We start from the raw sequence: 17,679 nt of genomic DNA on the forward strand, positions 1-17,679 counted from the left end.
ACAGTAAAGAAAAGGTTGCCCCACCTCTCTCCCACTGAGGTCCGCCATGACTGGGTGTTCAGGGATGGGCTGCCTCACTGCCAAGGGTCTTGGCTCCCCGTCAAGCAGGAAGTGTCTGGCCTCAGAAGCCAGGGCACAGGGGAATCGGGTCACTGGCAAGTGCTGGTAAAGCAAGCAACTTCAACAAGAACAATAAAATACAACAGTTACGACCGAGAACAGAACACAGAACATCACAGTGCATCCCCGGGGCTCTTATCCTTTCCGTCTTTCATTCATTCACTCATCATTCTTCAATAAACTCTTACTAAGTGCTTACTACAGGAATCGGATGGTCCATTTTCATTTGCATGAGGAATGGGAGAAGCAAAGGTCCACAAACCTAGATACCATTTTAAGCTCTTCCCCTCACCGGATGCATGACCCTGAGGGTATTACTTGGGCATGCGTCGCCACTTCCTCATGCGAGAGGGTGAGTCACTCTTAGGCGCCAGAAACCGTGTGCAAACTACTTTGTGAGTCTTACACGACAGACAGTCACTGCCACAGAGAAAAACCACAATTAAGGAATTAACCAGAGCACTCTGTTCAGTCGTGACCCTGAAGCCTATTGAGAATCCTTGCACCCAAGGTTCCTGAGTTAGAGGCCCCCGACAATGCACCTGCTGCCCACACTAACTTCTCTTGGGGAGGGCCTACGTCGGCGCACGGCTCCGTGACCGGCAGCTGCAGTGAGAGAGCTTCATAGTAGTCCCTGGGGAGCAGTACCAGGTAGTCCTAGGAAATGAAGACCGAAAGGACGATTACTCATTAGGAAGACGGCCGTACGTTAGTAATAAAAGAGCTACACATACTAGCTAAACTAATAATAACCAAGTGAAGCACTCTAGTTACACTGTCCGCATCAACTGCTTTGTTCTGCCCCCTGATTCACCGGAACACACAAAACAACCTCGCACAGGAGCTTCAAGCATTGGAGATAAGTGCCTTAGGCAAACATTTTTATTTTCAAATCTCAGGGGAAGTTTTACCGGTTCTTCTGGGCTGTTAATAAATTCAGAAATAAAGACAATAATAACCTGTCAATTGATGAGACATTCCTTTGACAGGCTGGTTGTCTTCATCCCTATAGAACCCTGAGTCGTAGGTCATGTATTCTGGCTTTTTATTCCCACACCAGAGCAACGCTCTCCTGGCTTTGCGTAAAAAAGTGATGTTTTGCGATCCTGGTAAATCATAGGCTGAAACTGGCCCACTGCCTATCCTGGGTCAGGAGAGGAAGAAAATGTTCCACTGAGGGTGCCACGTGGAGCCCACAGCGGGAATTCAGAAGCAGCTCTTCCGGAAAGGGCAGAGTTCGGGCTTCTGCAAATCCTGGCATCACTGACTACCTGCCGAGGGAATGTTTGCCACAATGGTGAGAGACTCGTACACGGGCCATGAGGCTTTTGTCTCTTCACAGCCCTCAATGTGTCTACAGCAGAGAAGAGGAGAATGTACAGGAGCGGAAAAGCAGGGGCTCAGCGGGTTTCTGTCGGAGTGGGGTTTAATTTAATTTAAAAAAATTTTAATTGACGTATAGTTGATTTACAGTGTTGTGTTAGTCGCTGGTGTACAGCAAAGTGATTCAGATGGGTATTGATATATTCTTTTTCAGATTCTTTTCCATTGCGGTTTACTACAAGATACTGAATATGGTTCCCTGTGCTATATAGTAGGACCTTGTTGTTTATCTGTTTTACATACTGTAGCTTGTAGCTGCTAATCCCAAACTCCTAATTTATCCCTCCCCCACCCCGCTTCCCCTTTGGTGACCATAAATTTTTCTATGTCTGTGAGTCTGTTTCTCTTTTGTAAATAAGTTCCTTTGTATCATATTTTAGATTCCACACATAAGTGATACCATATGGTATTTGTCTTTCTCTTTCCAACTTACTTCACTTAGTATGATAATCTCTAGGTCCATCTGTGTTGCTGCAAATGGCATTATTTCATTCTTTTTTATGGCTGAGTAGTATTCCATTGAAAAAATATATATATGTGTGTGTGTGTGTGTGTATATATATATATATATATATATATATATATATATATATATATATATATATATATATATACATACCACATCTTCTTTATCCATACATCTGTCAATGGACATTTAGGTTCCTTCCATGTCCTGGCTATTGTAAATAATGCTGTTAGGAACATTGGGGTGCATGTATCTTTTCAAATTAGAGTTTTCTCTGGATATATGCCCAGGAGTGGAATTTCCGGATCATATGGCAACTCTATTTTTGGTTTTGTAAGGAACCTCCATACTTTTTTTCATAGTGGCTGCATCAATTTACATTCCAACCAACAGAGTACAAGGGTTCCCTTTTCTCCACACCCTTTTCAGCATTTGTTATTTGTAGACTTTTTAATGACGGCCATTCTGACCGGTGTGAGGTGATACCTCATTATAGCTTTGATTTACATTTCTCTAATATTAATTTTTAAATGGCTATTGCTCTACGAGCAAGCTTCCTTTGGTTGGGACCATATCTCCTCATTACTTTATGGTCCCAAAGATCCTAAAACAGTAAAGGTTGATAATAAGTGCTCAATAAAATATTTTTAGAGAAAATGAGATCATAATATGGAAGCATACATATGAATTATGACACAACTGCCGTGGCTACAGGTCATGAGGACTCTTCCATGCCTATGCAGTAACTTTTACCATGAACTCCTTCCTTCCATTAGCCCAACTTTGTGCCCTGTTACTGGACTCAATGGAATTTTCCTCTTCCTCATGTCTAATATCCGTGAAACGTTCAGAAACTTTAGTAAAGCAACAAACCATTCTACCAAGAAGTGCAAGAAAAATAGGGACTGAATGAACAGCTTAAACCTTCACATTATAAGATCTCAGATTTGGAAAGGACCTACATGGATAAGCATAGTCTCTACTGTATGGGGCAGACTTGGAGTTAAGGGACTTGCCTGAGATCTGCTCATTTAGCCAATCAAAAGAGTTGTGCCAGAAGGAAAAGCTTTCTGCTTTCCACTCTGAGTGCATGAAACCAAGTACTGCCAAAGACTATTTTGAAAAGACCTTGCTATAAGTGAAAGCAGACATCAAAGAGGGGTATCTGAAATAGCAGGTTTCATCCCTACAACTCCCCTGGACACTCTGGCTATTCTATTAATGTGCGAGGACACAGCCCTTCCCCTGATGAAGAGTTCTTTGTCCAAGGCAATCTGTTTGATGATGCTACTGCCACAGTCAAGGCAGAAGGAGGCAGGAAGCAGGTCCCAGAGAGGCACTGGCTCTTCGTCTCTCCCTTCGCTTTTCACCAAGAACTTCACTCACGTTAGGATCTCCTCTTCCTCTAGCTCCTTCTGATTCATTGTGCACAGTTCCCAGAGAGGTTAATTTTTTCCTGACTGCCCTTCTGATTCATGATGAAAAATCCCAAAGAGACTTTTGAAAGGCTGGGACATATGCTCATAAAGGTTGTGCATTTATTTTATTGTCTTTGAGTCATTCTGAGTAAAAAATTTCTTTTTTTTTAGGCTGTGAGAAGCTGGCTGGAAGAATATAAAAGCTTTTCTAAGTTGGCTCCTATGTCATTATGTCATGTGAGGGCAAATGTCACCATAGGTTCCTGTGTCTAAAAGGAAAGCAGCTATGATTTTTCTATCTTGCGGTCACTGTGGGTCACTGTGGAGGGACCATCTCTAAGAGGGGAAGAATCTCCCCTCAGAACCATCTCTTACCAGGAGGACTCCTTCTGCCTTAATACAAGCGATCCATGTTCCTGGTACAATTGAAAATGGATCTGCAAAACCATTTCCGGGTACGGTGACAAAGGCCGGCTCCTTACTCGGCTGGAAGATGGTCTCTTTGCTTTGAGCAGCATCTATCAGAAATAAAAAGAATTGCTTAGGGCATTTTTCTAGCAGCCAGTGTACTGATTTTAGATACTCAGCTTTGAACATTCAGTTGACAGCTTAAAAGTTTTCAGATAGTTTACTGATCATATGAACTGATCAGATTTACTGACCTTATTTTCAACAATTGCACGAATGCATATACCTATGTATAAAATAGACTAGAAAGGTATCACTGATAAGATGTTAGCAGTGGCTATCTATGCTGGGATTATAATCTCTAAATTTATTAAGTATATTAAGACATGTAAACTGCTTAGAAAAGTTCTTTGCACATAGTAAGTATTCAGTATATTACATTAGATATTAAACTACTTTTTTCCTTTTTTGTTTATACGTAATTAAAAATTTTTAAATTTCTGTTGAAGAACAGGCATTCATTTTGAAATAAGAAAGAGTTTCACTTTTCTTTTGTTTTCAGGATGCAGTGTTTTCTTCTGCATTAAACAAACAGAGGACCTTCTGTAGAAGGTTCAGAAACAAAACTGTTGCATCAGAGTCCAATGGAGGCTTCTTCTTTAGAAGAAATGTTTACTCCAAATACCTGCATTCACTCTCCTGTTCTACATACATCTATGGGGCCCACTATAGGTCAGGGCTGGAAGTAGGTTCTGGGGACCAGGCAGTGAACACAGCCAGCATGGCCTTTGCTCCCTGACAGTGGGGACAGGGGAGGTGGTGGGTTGCAGACGAGAAGAAAATACGGTACAGCGTGGACAGTGGCATCTGGGAGGAGGCATAGGTTACTAAGGAATAAATACACAACTGGGCTCCTGACTCAGACATGGGGGCTTAGGAAAGGTGTCCCAGAGAACAAGAAAACAAACCACAATGTATTCCAACTGTTTGAGTTAATGGAGGGCAAATTGCTGATGGCATTGTCCCCTGGGAGGCAGTGGGTCCATTAGAAAGGGTTTGGGAGTCCATTGACAGATGAATGGAGAAAGAAGATGTGGCACATATATACAATGGAATATTACTCAGCCATAAAAAGAAACGAAATTGAGTTATTTGTAGTGAGGTGGATGGACCTAGAGTCTGTCATACAGAGTGAAGTAAGTCAGAAAGAGAAAAACAAATACCGTATGCTAACACATATATATGGAATCTAAGGGAAAAAAAAAAAAGGTCATGAAGAACCTAGGGGCAGGATGGGAATAAAGACGCAGACTTACTAGAGAATGGACTTGAGGATATGGGGAGGGGGAAGGGTAAGCTGGGACGAAGTGAGAGAGTGGCATGGACATATATACACTACCAAACGTAAAACAGATAGCTAGTGGGAAGCAGCCGCATAGCACAGGGAGATCAGCTCGGTGCTTTGTGACCACCTAGAGGGGTGTGATAGGGAGGGTGGGAGGGAGGGAGACACAAGAGGGAAGAGATATGGGAACATATGTATATGTATAACTGATTCACTTCGTTATAAAGCAGAAACTAACACACCATTGTAAAGCAAGTATACCCCAATAAAGATGTTAAAAAAAAAAAAGAGAGAAAAAAGAAAGGGTTTGGGGTCTGAAGATTGGGTCTTGTCTACAAAGACCAGCTGTGTGCTTAGAAAATTTACTACGCCTCTCAGCTGTTTCCTCCTCAACCTTCTTTGGTTTCACAAAGTTCTTATCATGTGAGGAAATGGATGCCAAAGTACTCTGTAAATGATAAAGCAAGCTTGCCGGTTCTTCCTAGTAGTTACTGTCTAATCAGCCTCCAGCCTTACAAGCTTGGCTGACACAACTGGGTACATCATTTCTTCCCCAAGTCCAACTCTGCCATGGATACTAAACGAAGGCGCTTACATTTCGCACCTAAATTAGATTTCCACTGGCTCCGCTTTGTGTTCTTGTGGAATTCCCAGTAGTCTGTTTCTGGACTAGCGGAAGCCCTCACTCCTTTCAGAACAGACTTCCAGGCCTCATCCCTGACTGTGGTGAGATCTGCCCTCTGACTGTGGCTCCTCGTCTGCCCTCAGGAATCCCTCACCCCTGAATGAGGTTGGCATAATCCTCCCTGGAGCTCTCTTGGGCTTCATGCTTTACCACATTCATCTTAAAAATTCCTGTCCTCACCTATTTCTCCTTGAATTACTTGGTTTGCCTGCAACAATGGGAGAATTTAGGGCAGTAGGCCAGGGGCTCTCAAGTAACACCACAAAGGTGACACCCACTTTACCTGAATGAGTTATAAATTAGCTTTGCCCTGTGGTGAGATCATAACCCATGGGGTTCAGCCAAGGTACATAGGTTGTTACACTGATTTCTCTTATGACAGTTAATAACAAACTTAACAGCAAAATTTAAATATTCAGAGCATTTAGAGACTGAAAAGGTACAAAGGACAGGGCATCTGTGTCCCAGTCAGACTTCATCCCAGGCGTCATGTTTTCTAAAGAGATCAACTTTGTGAAAATTAGAGAAAATGTTTCACTAATTAATCACTTCTTTAGCCAAAAGAGGCTTGAAAATCTACCCACCTGCCTTAGCCCAGGATGGATAAATAGTTACACGGCCAGACACTGCTTCAGCTCCAGGGTTAATATATCTCAGAACAACCCAAAACAAGGAGAGACTTGACTTCCCCACATTCAACACGATCCTTACTTCATTCTGAAAAATACCAAAAACCCATAAAGTATAGAAGAGACAGCTGGTTAAAAGAAATGCTAGCCAAACAGTGATGGCATTCCAGTTTCACTACTGAGCTTATAGTGAAACCACACACACACTCATATACACACACATTCACACCCACTCAACAAACACCAAGTGACTAACTCTGTGGAAGATGAACACAGGCAAGTCAGCCAATAAATTAAAATCACTTACAATTAAAGGTTCAGCGAAAACACACTCCCTCAGCAACCGAGATCCTCTTTTGACCTTTTAGTAATCAGGCAGACAGAGTGGAATGTTAGATGGATTAGTTCAGGGAAAGAAACAGTGACGGGGCAACCACCACTAGCTGGGAGAAATAAAAAGGCAGAACAGAAGGAAAAGAAAGTATGTTATTTAACACCACCAGCCCCAGAGAGACAGAGCACTCCAGAGTCCACTTCACATACGTAACGTCTGAAACAGTCATAGAAACCAGTGGTGGCTAAGGAGAGGTTATAAGATCCCAAACACATTAGCAATGAAATCTAGATGTAACTAAAATCTGCCTGCTAAATCATATGGAATTTATCTCAGTCCCTGTCTGAGAAGAATGTGGGCTCTCTGCTGGGGACAGGGGATCTTGCTGGTCCCCAGGTCCTGTTACCAACACAATGCTCTGTAAGTGTTGCTGGGCCCATGATCTTGAAGGAGACACTAGACTATTTCAATTCTGAACCACAGACCACATGTCCAGATCCAGCTGTGGCCGAAGGAAAGTTCATGAAACATGGCAATTTCTAAACCAGTAATTCTTTAGGTCTTTCCTTCAGCTCCTTTGGTTGAAATGAAGGGGACTTCTGTTGAACAAGACATCCATGGCAATAAAGACTGGCGTTGGATAGAATCCTTTGCTCTGGAAACAGGAGTTGCAGCTGACCCACACTGAGGAACTCTAACTGGCCCTCTCAGTTTGACAGAGTTCATCTTTAAGGGTTAGTTCCACATCAGAAAATAAAAATGCAAGAATGTATTAAGGGCAGAGTAAAGTGGTAAAGTAAAGTAAGTGGTGATTCCAGGGAACACCACCCAAGTCCTCTGACTAAAAATACTTACAGAAAAATCCATCATTAGAAATTCATTCCTTTGTGTTAACCAGCTATTCTTTCAAACTGCAAACACCTGTGAGGAGGTATGTACCTTGACTGGGCTCTTAGTCATTCACATCCTATTATGACTCAGTGGAATGCACTGCTTTTTTCTGAATAATGAAGTAAAAGCAGAGAACTAAAGAAACTGAATTGCTGTATTTGGGGAGAAGGAGGAAACAGTGAAGTGTCTTAAGATCCCAGGTACTGTTAGCGAAAGGCATCTTCGATGGGGCACTTTGCCAGGCAAGAAGCAAAATTAGAATCAATGGGGGCTCCTAGGGAACTGTGACCCTGCCCCCGTTTCTCTAAGGGCTGCCTGATTTAGAAATAGCAAGCACTAGTCCTGGATCTGCTAAGGACACATACTGACCTACCATCGTCATCAACTTGCCTCTTTTATTCTGAATTTCTCCACTGAGAAACAGCTTGAAGAGCAACCACAAAGAGAAATTCTGAGGATAAAACTACTCAATGACTATAAAGAAATGTTCAGTTATAAATGTTGTATAAGTTCTAAAGGTAAACAATGTGTAAATTCCTTAATTATTCCACTGCAAAACCAAGAGAGATGGATACGGTAGAGAAGACTGAAGGACAGGAGAAATATGGGAAAGAAAAATTAAATGGCACTGTCTAAAACTCCTCCTTTATCTTAGTTTCTGTTCATACGGTAATTCAGAGTTATAAAAAGTAAAAAAAAAAAAAAAAGCATCGTTCAAAATTCAGCAACACTGGCTTTATTGGAATTAAGTTAACTCATTTTTATTCTCCACAAATGGCTTTAAAGAAAAATGTCTCTCATGTTAAAATATAGCCTAATTTCATCTGGAAAACTTCTTATAAAAAGTCTCCAGAGATAAGCGCCATCTTTCTTTAATCCCTTCATTTTCCGATTTGGTGGCCAAATTAAAGCGACGATAAGCTGTGAGATCGATATATATGCTCATCAGTTAAAATCCAACCTTACCCAGCACCCCATCTACCCTCTCAAGAACGAGGGTCCTGGAATCAGTTTCGGGAGAGTTCACCTTTTGGGGGTCTCGCCGAGAGGGCTGTGGGCAAGTGCATGGGCTGCTCTACCCCGAGGCTGCTTCCTCCTGGCTGCTCACCTGTATCGAGGTCATCTGAGCGTACCCTCTCCAGCTGAACTCAGGAAACTCCAGAGCATCAAATCCAAGCCGAAGCGCTCTCCCGTTGGGTGTAGCGCCGTCTTCAATCTCATACCTCATATGATGCAAATCCGGGAAATAGTAGTTGTTTTCAGGTCTTTTATAAATAAAATGCAAATGTGGATACAGAAAGTGAGGTTCGTTGATAATCTGGATATATCCTTTAATCCCAATAGCTATCACTGAGAGAACTCCCACCAAATTGACGGAGCGCATTAAATAAGGACAAACTGAGAGGGGGCGGGGGCTGCTTTTTTCTCTAAATTATTGCTTTTGCTCATGTAAACATTCACAGAAAACACCCAACACTACTCGTTCCAAGCAGCCAAATGAGAAAAGCATTTAGAACAGCCCATAGTGGTAGCACCCTTTAAGATGTTTTAAATGGTTGCCGACGATTTAGCAAAGTCAAATTGGGCTATTTACCATACATTCATTCATTTATACTCATGTTCACTGATTACACAAATATTAGTATCTTTGCAGGCACTGTGGCTAAGCACTGCAGATATAACAGTGAACACGACAAAACATTTCGTATGCCAAGTTTACAAGTTGGCTACATTTTCTCTACATATACACATATATTTTGATCATTAGAACGACTTTTCCATGTCTTGTTTTCTCTTAAACTATATGCGTATAAATGGATTCCTTTCAAGAGTCTGATAATGGTGGTCACAGAGAGGGATCAAAAATATTCTAAGGCTTGTGTGACATTTTATATTCAAACTACTTGAAGTTCTTCAAAATGGCTCATTTTGACAATCCAGTCCCAAGCTAATAGCTGTTAGTGGATTTAAAGCCATAAAGACCAATTAGTCAAGGGAAATAAAAGGGCATGCTCCTATATCGCAAGTAGAATTAGGAATGCTTACAATTTACGAAGGTAATTTATGAATGTAATTTATGGAGGTAATTTATGAAGATCCCTAAAAATGTTCATTCCCATTGACATAGAAATTCTACCCCAGGGCTTCCCTGGTGGCGCAGTGGTTGAGAGTCCGCCTGCCGATGCAGGGAACTCGGGTTCGTGCCCCGGTCCGGGTAGATCCCACATGCCGCGGAGCGGCTGGGCCCGTGAGCCGTGGCTGCTGGGCCTGCGCGTCTGGAGCCTGTGCTCAGCAACGGGAGAGCCCACAACAGTGAGAGGCCCGCGTACCGCAAAAAGAAAAAAAAAAAAAAAAAAAAAAAAAATTTAATTTTTTTAAAAAAAAGCTTTCGGGGGCTTCCCTGGTGGTGCAGGATTTTATAGGGTCAAAACTAACATAGGGCTTCCCTGGTGGCACAGTGGTTAAGAATCCACCTGCCAGTGCAGGGGACTTGGGTTCGATCCCTGGTCCAGGAAGATCCCACATGCCATGGAGCAACTAAACCAGTGTGCCACAACTACTGAGCCCACGTGCCTAGAGCCCGTGCTCCACTACAAGAGAAGCCACTGCAATGAGAAGCCCACGCACCGCAACGAAGACAACAGCAACTAGAGAAAAGTCCACGCGCAGCAAAGAAGACCCAATGCAGCCAAAAATAAATTAAAAAAAAAAATTAACAGAAAAGATTGTCTACAACAGTGAAAACTTGGAAACAAAATATAGGTACAATTATGAAATAAAGAAATTATTAAATATTATGTAACCATTAAATATTTTGAACACTACTTAATTACAATGGAAAATGTTCATGATATGTGAAAAAACTGATATAAATTATATCATAAAATACAATACTAATTTTTATTCATAGAAAAAGCCTAGAAAATATACAAAAAATATTAAAAGGGGTTATCTCTGGGCGGTGGAATGAAGATTTTCCTTTGCCTTTTTACTTTTAGGTACTTATTAAAATTTTACAATGTAACACATATTACTTTATCACAAAAACTATTTAGAAAACAAAGTGAATGTGAGTGCTTTCTAAACTTGTACGAAAAACTAAAAATACACAAATAATACCGTAAACAAACATTTGGAGGAATTTAGGACAAAAAGACACAAGATTTATCAACCTGGAAAAAGGTGCTGTGGCATCTATGGTGTTGGTGTGCTATCTTTTTATTTCGTTTATCATTTACCACTAAATCAAAGGATAATCTAAATTCCATATATATATGTATTGACTGTAATGTCAATATTTTGAAGGGTGGGTAATTTATTCTGACGCATTATTTCAACCCCCAAATTAGCCAATCACCTACATAGTTGGAAGGAGAAAAAACTCATGCTGATTAAGTAGGGGGAAAGCTCACTTCATCAACAGGAAGGCGGAAAGAGGTAAAACATGGGTGGAAAATGTTTCTGAGCCAATTTATGAAGTTCCTCTGGTCTATGGTGAACCTCGCTCGTCTGCAGGAAAACAAAACTACAGATGTGCTTTTCTTCACATAAATTTTACTATGAGGCCCCTTTTACTGTCATTTAGAAACAATGGAAGAAAGCACAGCTGAGCTGCTCTGATCCTGAGAATTCAAATGTTGGAAACATCGAGGAAAAGGAGAGAAGCATCATTCCAAGCACTGGGTTGGCCAGAAAGTTCGTTTGGGTTTTTCTGTAAGATGTTACAGAGAACATGAACGAACTTTTTGGCCAAACCAATACATACGGTTCGCCTTGATTACATAAAAGATCTCTTTATTAACCCGTTGACAATGCAGAAGCAGTGAAGGTACTTGAGATTTAGAAGTTGCATTTCACAAGAGTTTCAGTCTATGTTTAAAAGTCAGAGGGCTGGGCTTCCCTGGTGGCGCAGTGGTTGAGAGTCCGCCTGCCGATGCAGGGGCCACGGGTTCGTGCCCCGGTCCGGGAAGATCCCACATGCCGCGGAGAAACTAAGCCTGTGAGCCACAACTACTGAGCCTGCAGTCTAGAGCCCGCAAGCCACAACTACTGAATCCCCCGCGCCTAGAGCCCGTGCTCTGCAACAAGAGAAGCAACCGCAGTGAGAAGCCCGCGCACTGCAACGAAGACCCAACGCAGCCAAAAATAAGTAAATAAAATAATTTTTTTTTTAAAGCCAGAATATTAAAAATTTTCTTCCTTCCACTAGTGGACAGTTATGGAGGGATCATGGTTTCATATAAATATAGAAACTGCTAAACAGGACAGAGGCAGCATGCTCCATACCTGCTATAGCCCCTCTGAGACCTCAGTCTCCACTTGGCTCCCTTGCTCCTTCTGTTCATTTTGATTTGCTTCTGCATGAGATGAGGGACTTCTTCCCACTTCTAAAGTTGTATTAACCCCCAGCCCCACAGTCACGGATCCCGCGGCAGAAGCAGGAGCTGCATCTGCTGGGCTCCCCCAGGCTGTGACTTCCACGTGGAGGTTCAGCTGTGGGAACCCACCTCATGCATCCAGCCCAAGTCTCGCCCACCTGGCTTTTTGCACCTCTGGGAACTTTCCCGCGAGGCCACTCTGTGACGTACAAAGTGGAACCGTTTTTAGGGCAATTTTACCTCCTGTTTTAATTGGCCTCACTGACAAGTGTCCAGATTGCAAATGACAGTACAGCTTCACTGGCCCTCCTACCTTGGGACCGCTTCTCTCTCCCCCAGAACTGTCGGCACAGACAGGACTCTGAGAGAGCCTTCACGACGTCAGTATGGAGGGGACCTCCATGAAGACTCACCGCTGGCAGGTCTTCCCCACGATGTGCTCTCGGCACGGGCAGACTCCAGAGGCCCCGCTGCACACAGGGGTGACGGCTCCACCAATGTCACACTGACACCCTGAGAGTCGGGAAACAGCAGTGGTCACCCATCAAAGCATCTCCACGCTGGAGGCTTCCCCCCCCTCTACGAGAAGTGGAAATCAGGAAGCCCGGGGTTGCAGGGCTACGCCTTCTTTCCCTTGCTACGCCTTACATCTGGCAGGTGTTTGAAATACGTAGGAACCTCCCAAAGTAAGACAGCAAGTCCCCGCAACAGTCCACCTGAAAGTTGGAGGTGCACTTGTAGGGCCAGTTCCCACATTGTTGTCCCACGTAAGGCGACAGCAGCCCAGGAGCTAAACACGATTTCACAGCATAGTGCTACTGTAATCAGTGGGTGCTAAGGAGAGGCTGCTTGAAAGATACCAGAGTAACCTTGTGGGGCTCCTGCAACTTGATTATTTAACACAATATTATCACACAATATTATTGTGTGAGCTTTTTTAATATTTCAAAATTTATCTTTAAACTCTAAGTCTCGATGTTATTTACATCTCCCCTATGGCTCCCCCGCATCCCAATTATGATTTTTTATAATTAAACCAACAGTGTGCTGGTAGAAGAAAAGTGGAAGCAGCCCTGTTTGCAATTTATTTCTAGTTTTAAGGGAATGTTTGGCCAATTTCCCTGGACAGATCTTTTCAGTCCCATCCCCTCAGAAAGTCTGCAAGAAGACAGTGAACTCAGAAGCAAGGTTACTCTGCCATTCTTTGTCCATCTTTTGTCCTTTTGCCTTACTCAGGACCCCCTGGAAGGATTTACCTTGACACCCAAAGTAACTGCTCTTTTCCAAAGCAAAATATCCATCTTCGCACGTGTCACAGGAATCACCACCGACGTGGGACTTACAGTGACAGTCACCATCTAACTGCAGAACAATGAGTGGATGACAAAATTTGGTGAGATTACAGAATTTGCTAATCAAGATTTCAAACTGGCTCATTGTGTCATATGAAGCAGGGTAGCCGGGACCTGAAAACTTCCATGAAGATGGCACTAACACCCTCCTGCAGAAACCCCACAATTAACTGCTAGTATATTCTACCGGTATCCCGGGAAAAAGAGGCCCACATTACCTGGCCGCACTCTCCAATTCCGCTCACGGTTCCCGCCACGTGGCACTGGCATTCTGGGAAGATAATAAGAGAGCATCCTTGGACCAAGGTTACAAAAAGGACAGTTCCGGTTCTGGGAACAGGACACACCAACAATACTACAATCACTTTCTAGCATGCTTCAGCAGAACTCCACTGTGCACCAGTCAGGCCTAAAACTGAATTGCTTTCTGGGGTCAGCTGAACCCAGCAGCCAGATCAATACCATCTACCTACAAGGAGTACTGGTTTGTTCATGACCACTCATAAAAGACAAAAGCTGCAACATCATGGGATTTTTAAATGATTCTAATGTCAAGGTCATTATCGATAATGCTTACATGAAAATATACCCTATTAAAAGATATTCACTCCACTTAGCCGTCTTAAGCTTGGTGTTTCTAAGTTCCTATACTGGCTTCAATCTAAGCATAAAATGAAAATAAAATTAAACCGGGAAGTGTGGATTATAAAAACAAGGTGGAAAAACCATTAATCAAGCAGCTGCCTTCTCAAACATGATACATACGGAAACAGGATATAAATCCCTTGCTGAGATTTTGAAAATGACAGAAGTTCTGCCAAAAGTGGGGGGGGGGGGAAATCAAGACATTTATACAGAATTTCAAACAAACTGAACAGATTAAATCAATAGCTCTTTTGTGAGTTTAGTCATTGAGGTAAAGAAAATCAAGAGGAAGTTACAATATAGTAAAATATTGTTCGTAGGAAACCTCACCTGAACATCCACTGGGGTTTTCTTTGGCCAGATTCCAATATAATGGTTTGCAGATGCTACAAGTAGGACTTTCAGCATGAAGCTTGCATCGGCAATGCCCCTTTAAAAGAAAATCAAACTAATGCTTGACATCTCAGAATTAAGAGGTTTCCAAACAAGTGTTCTGAACAAAGCTTGTGACAGAAATATATTTTGGTCACGAAATGTAACTTAAGTGTATCCAGGCAGAATTAAAAGTACTGGGTTGATTTCAACAGTCTGCTAATTGATTTTGTTTTATTATTTATTTATTTGTTACACACATAAGCCATATACGTGGTTAAAGCGAAATTGGAAAACTCGGAAAAAGAAAAAAAATTTTAACGACTCATTCATAACACTGTCTTTAGTTGTTGATTCTGTTACAGCACGGACTATAAATCTTAATGGAAAATATCTGAATATTTAACATGCTGACAGGTAGTAGAAAATTATGTTTATCTGCAAGTGTGTCTATAATATGCCAGAGTCACTGCCTTGCTTAAACATCGTGAAGCCCCATAGTGAAAAGGCAAAATGTCTCTTCCCTTTCCCTCCAGGGCCTGGAGTTCCAGCTTCTCCAAGCTCTGAGGCCAAGAAGACAGATAATTTCTAAAGTGCTTGGAAAATGAATCAGAATGCCATGGTATTGTGCTTGGAGTAATAGCAAATAAATTGCAGTTACTTTGTACACAGCTTAATTAAATGTGTACTGGTCTCTGATTTTCTTAATTTTAATTATGTATGGCAGGCTTATGTGCAGGTTTCCAGGGTGGCAACGCCCTCAGAGTAACGCTAGGACTCTGCAATTCAAAGTTTAAATAAACCGTATTCTTTTGTTTGGGGCAGAAAATCACAATATCACATATGCATTTTGAAAAAGAGCAATGGTCTCTTCAAGCTATTTGGCCTCAGGTCTTATTTTAATTTACTTTTAATTTCAGGAAGCTCCCAAATGTGTCGGTCTCAAATAAGTATCAGAACAATAGTTAGAATGGCAAACTTTTTACAATCCCCTACTTACCAAACTGGAGTCCAGGGTTCCGGCTGGGTCACAGACACTGCTGGAGCCTGTGTATGATTTAGAAGTGGTGTAAATGTCTGGGGTTTTAATGTTTGTTTGTCCCTTTGTTTTGATGTTTTGAGGGGTTTTTTTGTTTTGTTTTTGTTTTTTAAGTTTTACTTGTTTTTAAAACTGGTGCATCTACATTTGTATTTTTTGATAGATGGGTGGCAAGGACTTTGCATGTAATTCAGAAAAAGACACCTTGAACAATCTTCATGGTCCTTAATCCCCAAATCACTCCTTTGGCCACTGAACAACTCTCTTCCCTCCCTACTACTAAAAGTTCACTTCCAACTGATAACAAAGGAGACTGGGGAAAGGAGTCTAGAATTTTGAACATCGTTAAGGTTATCCAGAAGAGGGCAGTATCGTACCAAGAGATTTTTTAATTGTCCAATTAGATGTCACAGAATTTGTAAGTATATTTTTTAGTTACTCAAGACAATTCTTTAACTATCACAGCCCCCTTGTTCTCCACCTGTATTAAAATTATTTCTAAAATTAATTAATTTGCTTCCTTGCCTTAGTCAATATAGTATTACAAACCCAATGTAATAATCTCTTTTCAACAAATTAGGGTCTTGCAGTCTCTCAGCACTACTATCACACCGCAGCAGCCGCATAGCACAGGGAGATCAGCTCGGTGCTTTGTGACCGCCTGGAGGGGTGGGATAGGGAGGGTGGGAGGGAGGGAGACGCAAGAGGGAAGAGATATGGGAATATATGTATATGTATAACTGATTCAGTTTGTTATAAAGCAGAAACTAACACGCCATTGTAAAGCAATTATACTCCAATGGAGGGAGGGGGACGCAAGAGGGAAGAGATATGGGGATATATGTATATATATAACTGATTCATTTTGTTGTAAAGCAGAAACTAACACACCATTGTAAAGCAATTACACTCCAATAAAGATGTTAAAAAAATATTTATGAAGAGGGAACTCCCTGGCGGTCCAGTGGTTAGGACTCGGCACTCTCACTGCCGAGGGTCTGGGTTCAATCCCTGGTCGGGGAACTAAGATCCCACAAGCTGTGAGGCCAAAAAAATAAATAAAAAATAAAAATGAAGAGAGTTTGGGTAAGCCTGCTCTGAGCCTTTTTCAAACAATTTAAATAAACCCATAATATGATCTTGTTTTCTTACATGTTGCTCCCTAGGCTTTTTAACTTTATTGTCTCCTCTCTTTGTTTCAACTTCCCCCTTGATGATATTCTCTCTCTGTCTCTTCCATTTTTTTCTTTTTACAAATTTATTAATTTTTGGCTGAGTTAGGTCTTTGCTCCTGCACGCGGGCTTTCTCTAGTTGCGGCAAGTGGGGTCTACTCTTCGTTGCGGTGCACGGGCTTCTCACCATGGTGGCTTCTCTTGTTGCAGAGCACGGGCTCTAGGCATGCGGGTTTCAGTAGTTGTGGCTCGCGGGCTCAGTAGTTGTGGCTCACAGGCTCTAGAGCGCAGGCTCCGTAGTTGTGGCACACAGGCTTAGTTGCTCCGCGGCATGTGGGATCTTCCCGGACTAGGGCTCGAACCCGTGCCCCCTGCATCGGCAGGCAGATTCTTAACCACTGCGCCACCAGGGAAGCCCTCTGCCTCTTCCTTTTTTTGATTCTCCTGAATTCTTCTGTAACAAGCCAACACAACCTTCCAGCTCCTTGTTGCTTTCCAACCTGGCCCTGCCCAGCCCTTGGCTCCTCCCCAAGTTGCCCAGCGGCCCCATCCAGCTTCAGGGAACTTGTCCTGGCTGACCAGCCCCTCTGCCCACTGCTCAGCACTTCCTTCCACTCCCAACCCCGGGGAGGTGAGGACACCCAGCCTGGGACAGCCTCCCTCTCCAGGGACCTCCAGGCCTTCTCCAAAGTGAGCAGTCCCCTCGGACTGCTGGCTACTGTTGCCACCGGCAAGAAAGCCTGGTCTCTTGAGGATTCTGGGCAGCGAGGTTCTGGGGAATCAAGTTGGAGCTGCAGCCCTGTCTTCAGATGGTTCCGCATGCCAGGCTCCAAGCGCCATCAGGAGCAGGAAGGGGTGTGAGAAAACCACAGTCTCCTGACGCAAAGTCTGGGTCAGCCTTTCACAAATACCCGCTTCTCAACAGAGAAAGGGTCTCTGAAAGCAGCAGTCAGGAGCTACTTGCCACTGGGGCCTGCACACTCTGGGGGCACAAGGAGATTCCTGGGCATCTTTTTTTTTTTTTTTTTTTTTTTTTTTTT

At 42.6% G+C, this 17,679-nt stretch overlaps 1 protein-coding gene across 1 annotated transcript in view; it reads right to left on the bottom strand.

The window, feature by feature from the left end:
• LAMA3 (laminin subunit alpha 3) overlaps positions 1-17,679 on the bottom strand; it is a 246,918-nt gene that overhangs the window by 128,740 nt on the left and 100,499 nt on the right. Inside the window, exons 14-23 of the mRNA XM_007448619.1 lie at positions 15,428-15,474; positions 14,386-14,485; positions 13,629-13,681; positions 13,315-13,420; positions 12,472-12,571; positions 8,788-8,944; positions 6,410-6,542; positions 3,763-3,905; positions 680-777; positions 25-178 (exon numbers count right to left, since the gene is read on the bottom strand). Of these exons, the coding sequence (XP_007448681.1) occupies positions 25-178; positions 680-777; positions 3,763-3,905; positions 6,410-6,542; positions 8,788-8,944; positions 12,472-12,571; positions 13,315-13,420; positions 13,629-13,681; positions 14,386-14,485; positions 15,428-15,474 (1,091 nt within the window). The remainder of the gene's footprint in view (positions 1-24; positions 179-679; positions 778-3,762; positions 3,906-6,409; positions 6,543-8,787; positions 8,945-12,471; positions 12,572-13,314; positions 13,421-13,628; positions 13,682-14,385; positions 14,486-15,427; positions 15,475-17,679) is intronic.

Source organism: Lipotes vexillifer, unplaced genomic scaffold (assembly GCF_000442215.2).
Source record: "Lipotes vexillifer unplaced genomic scaffold, Lipotes_vexillifer_v1.1 scaffold168, whole genome shotgun sequence".
NCBI lineage: Eukaryota > Metazoa > Chordata > Mammalia > Artiodactyla > Lipotidae > Lipotes > Lipotes vexillifer.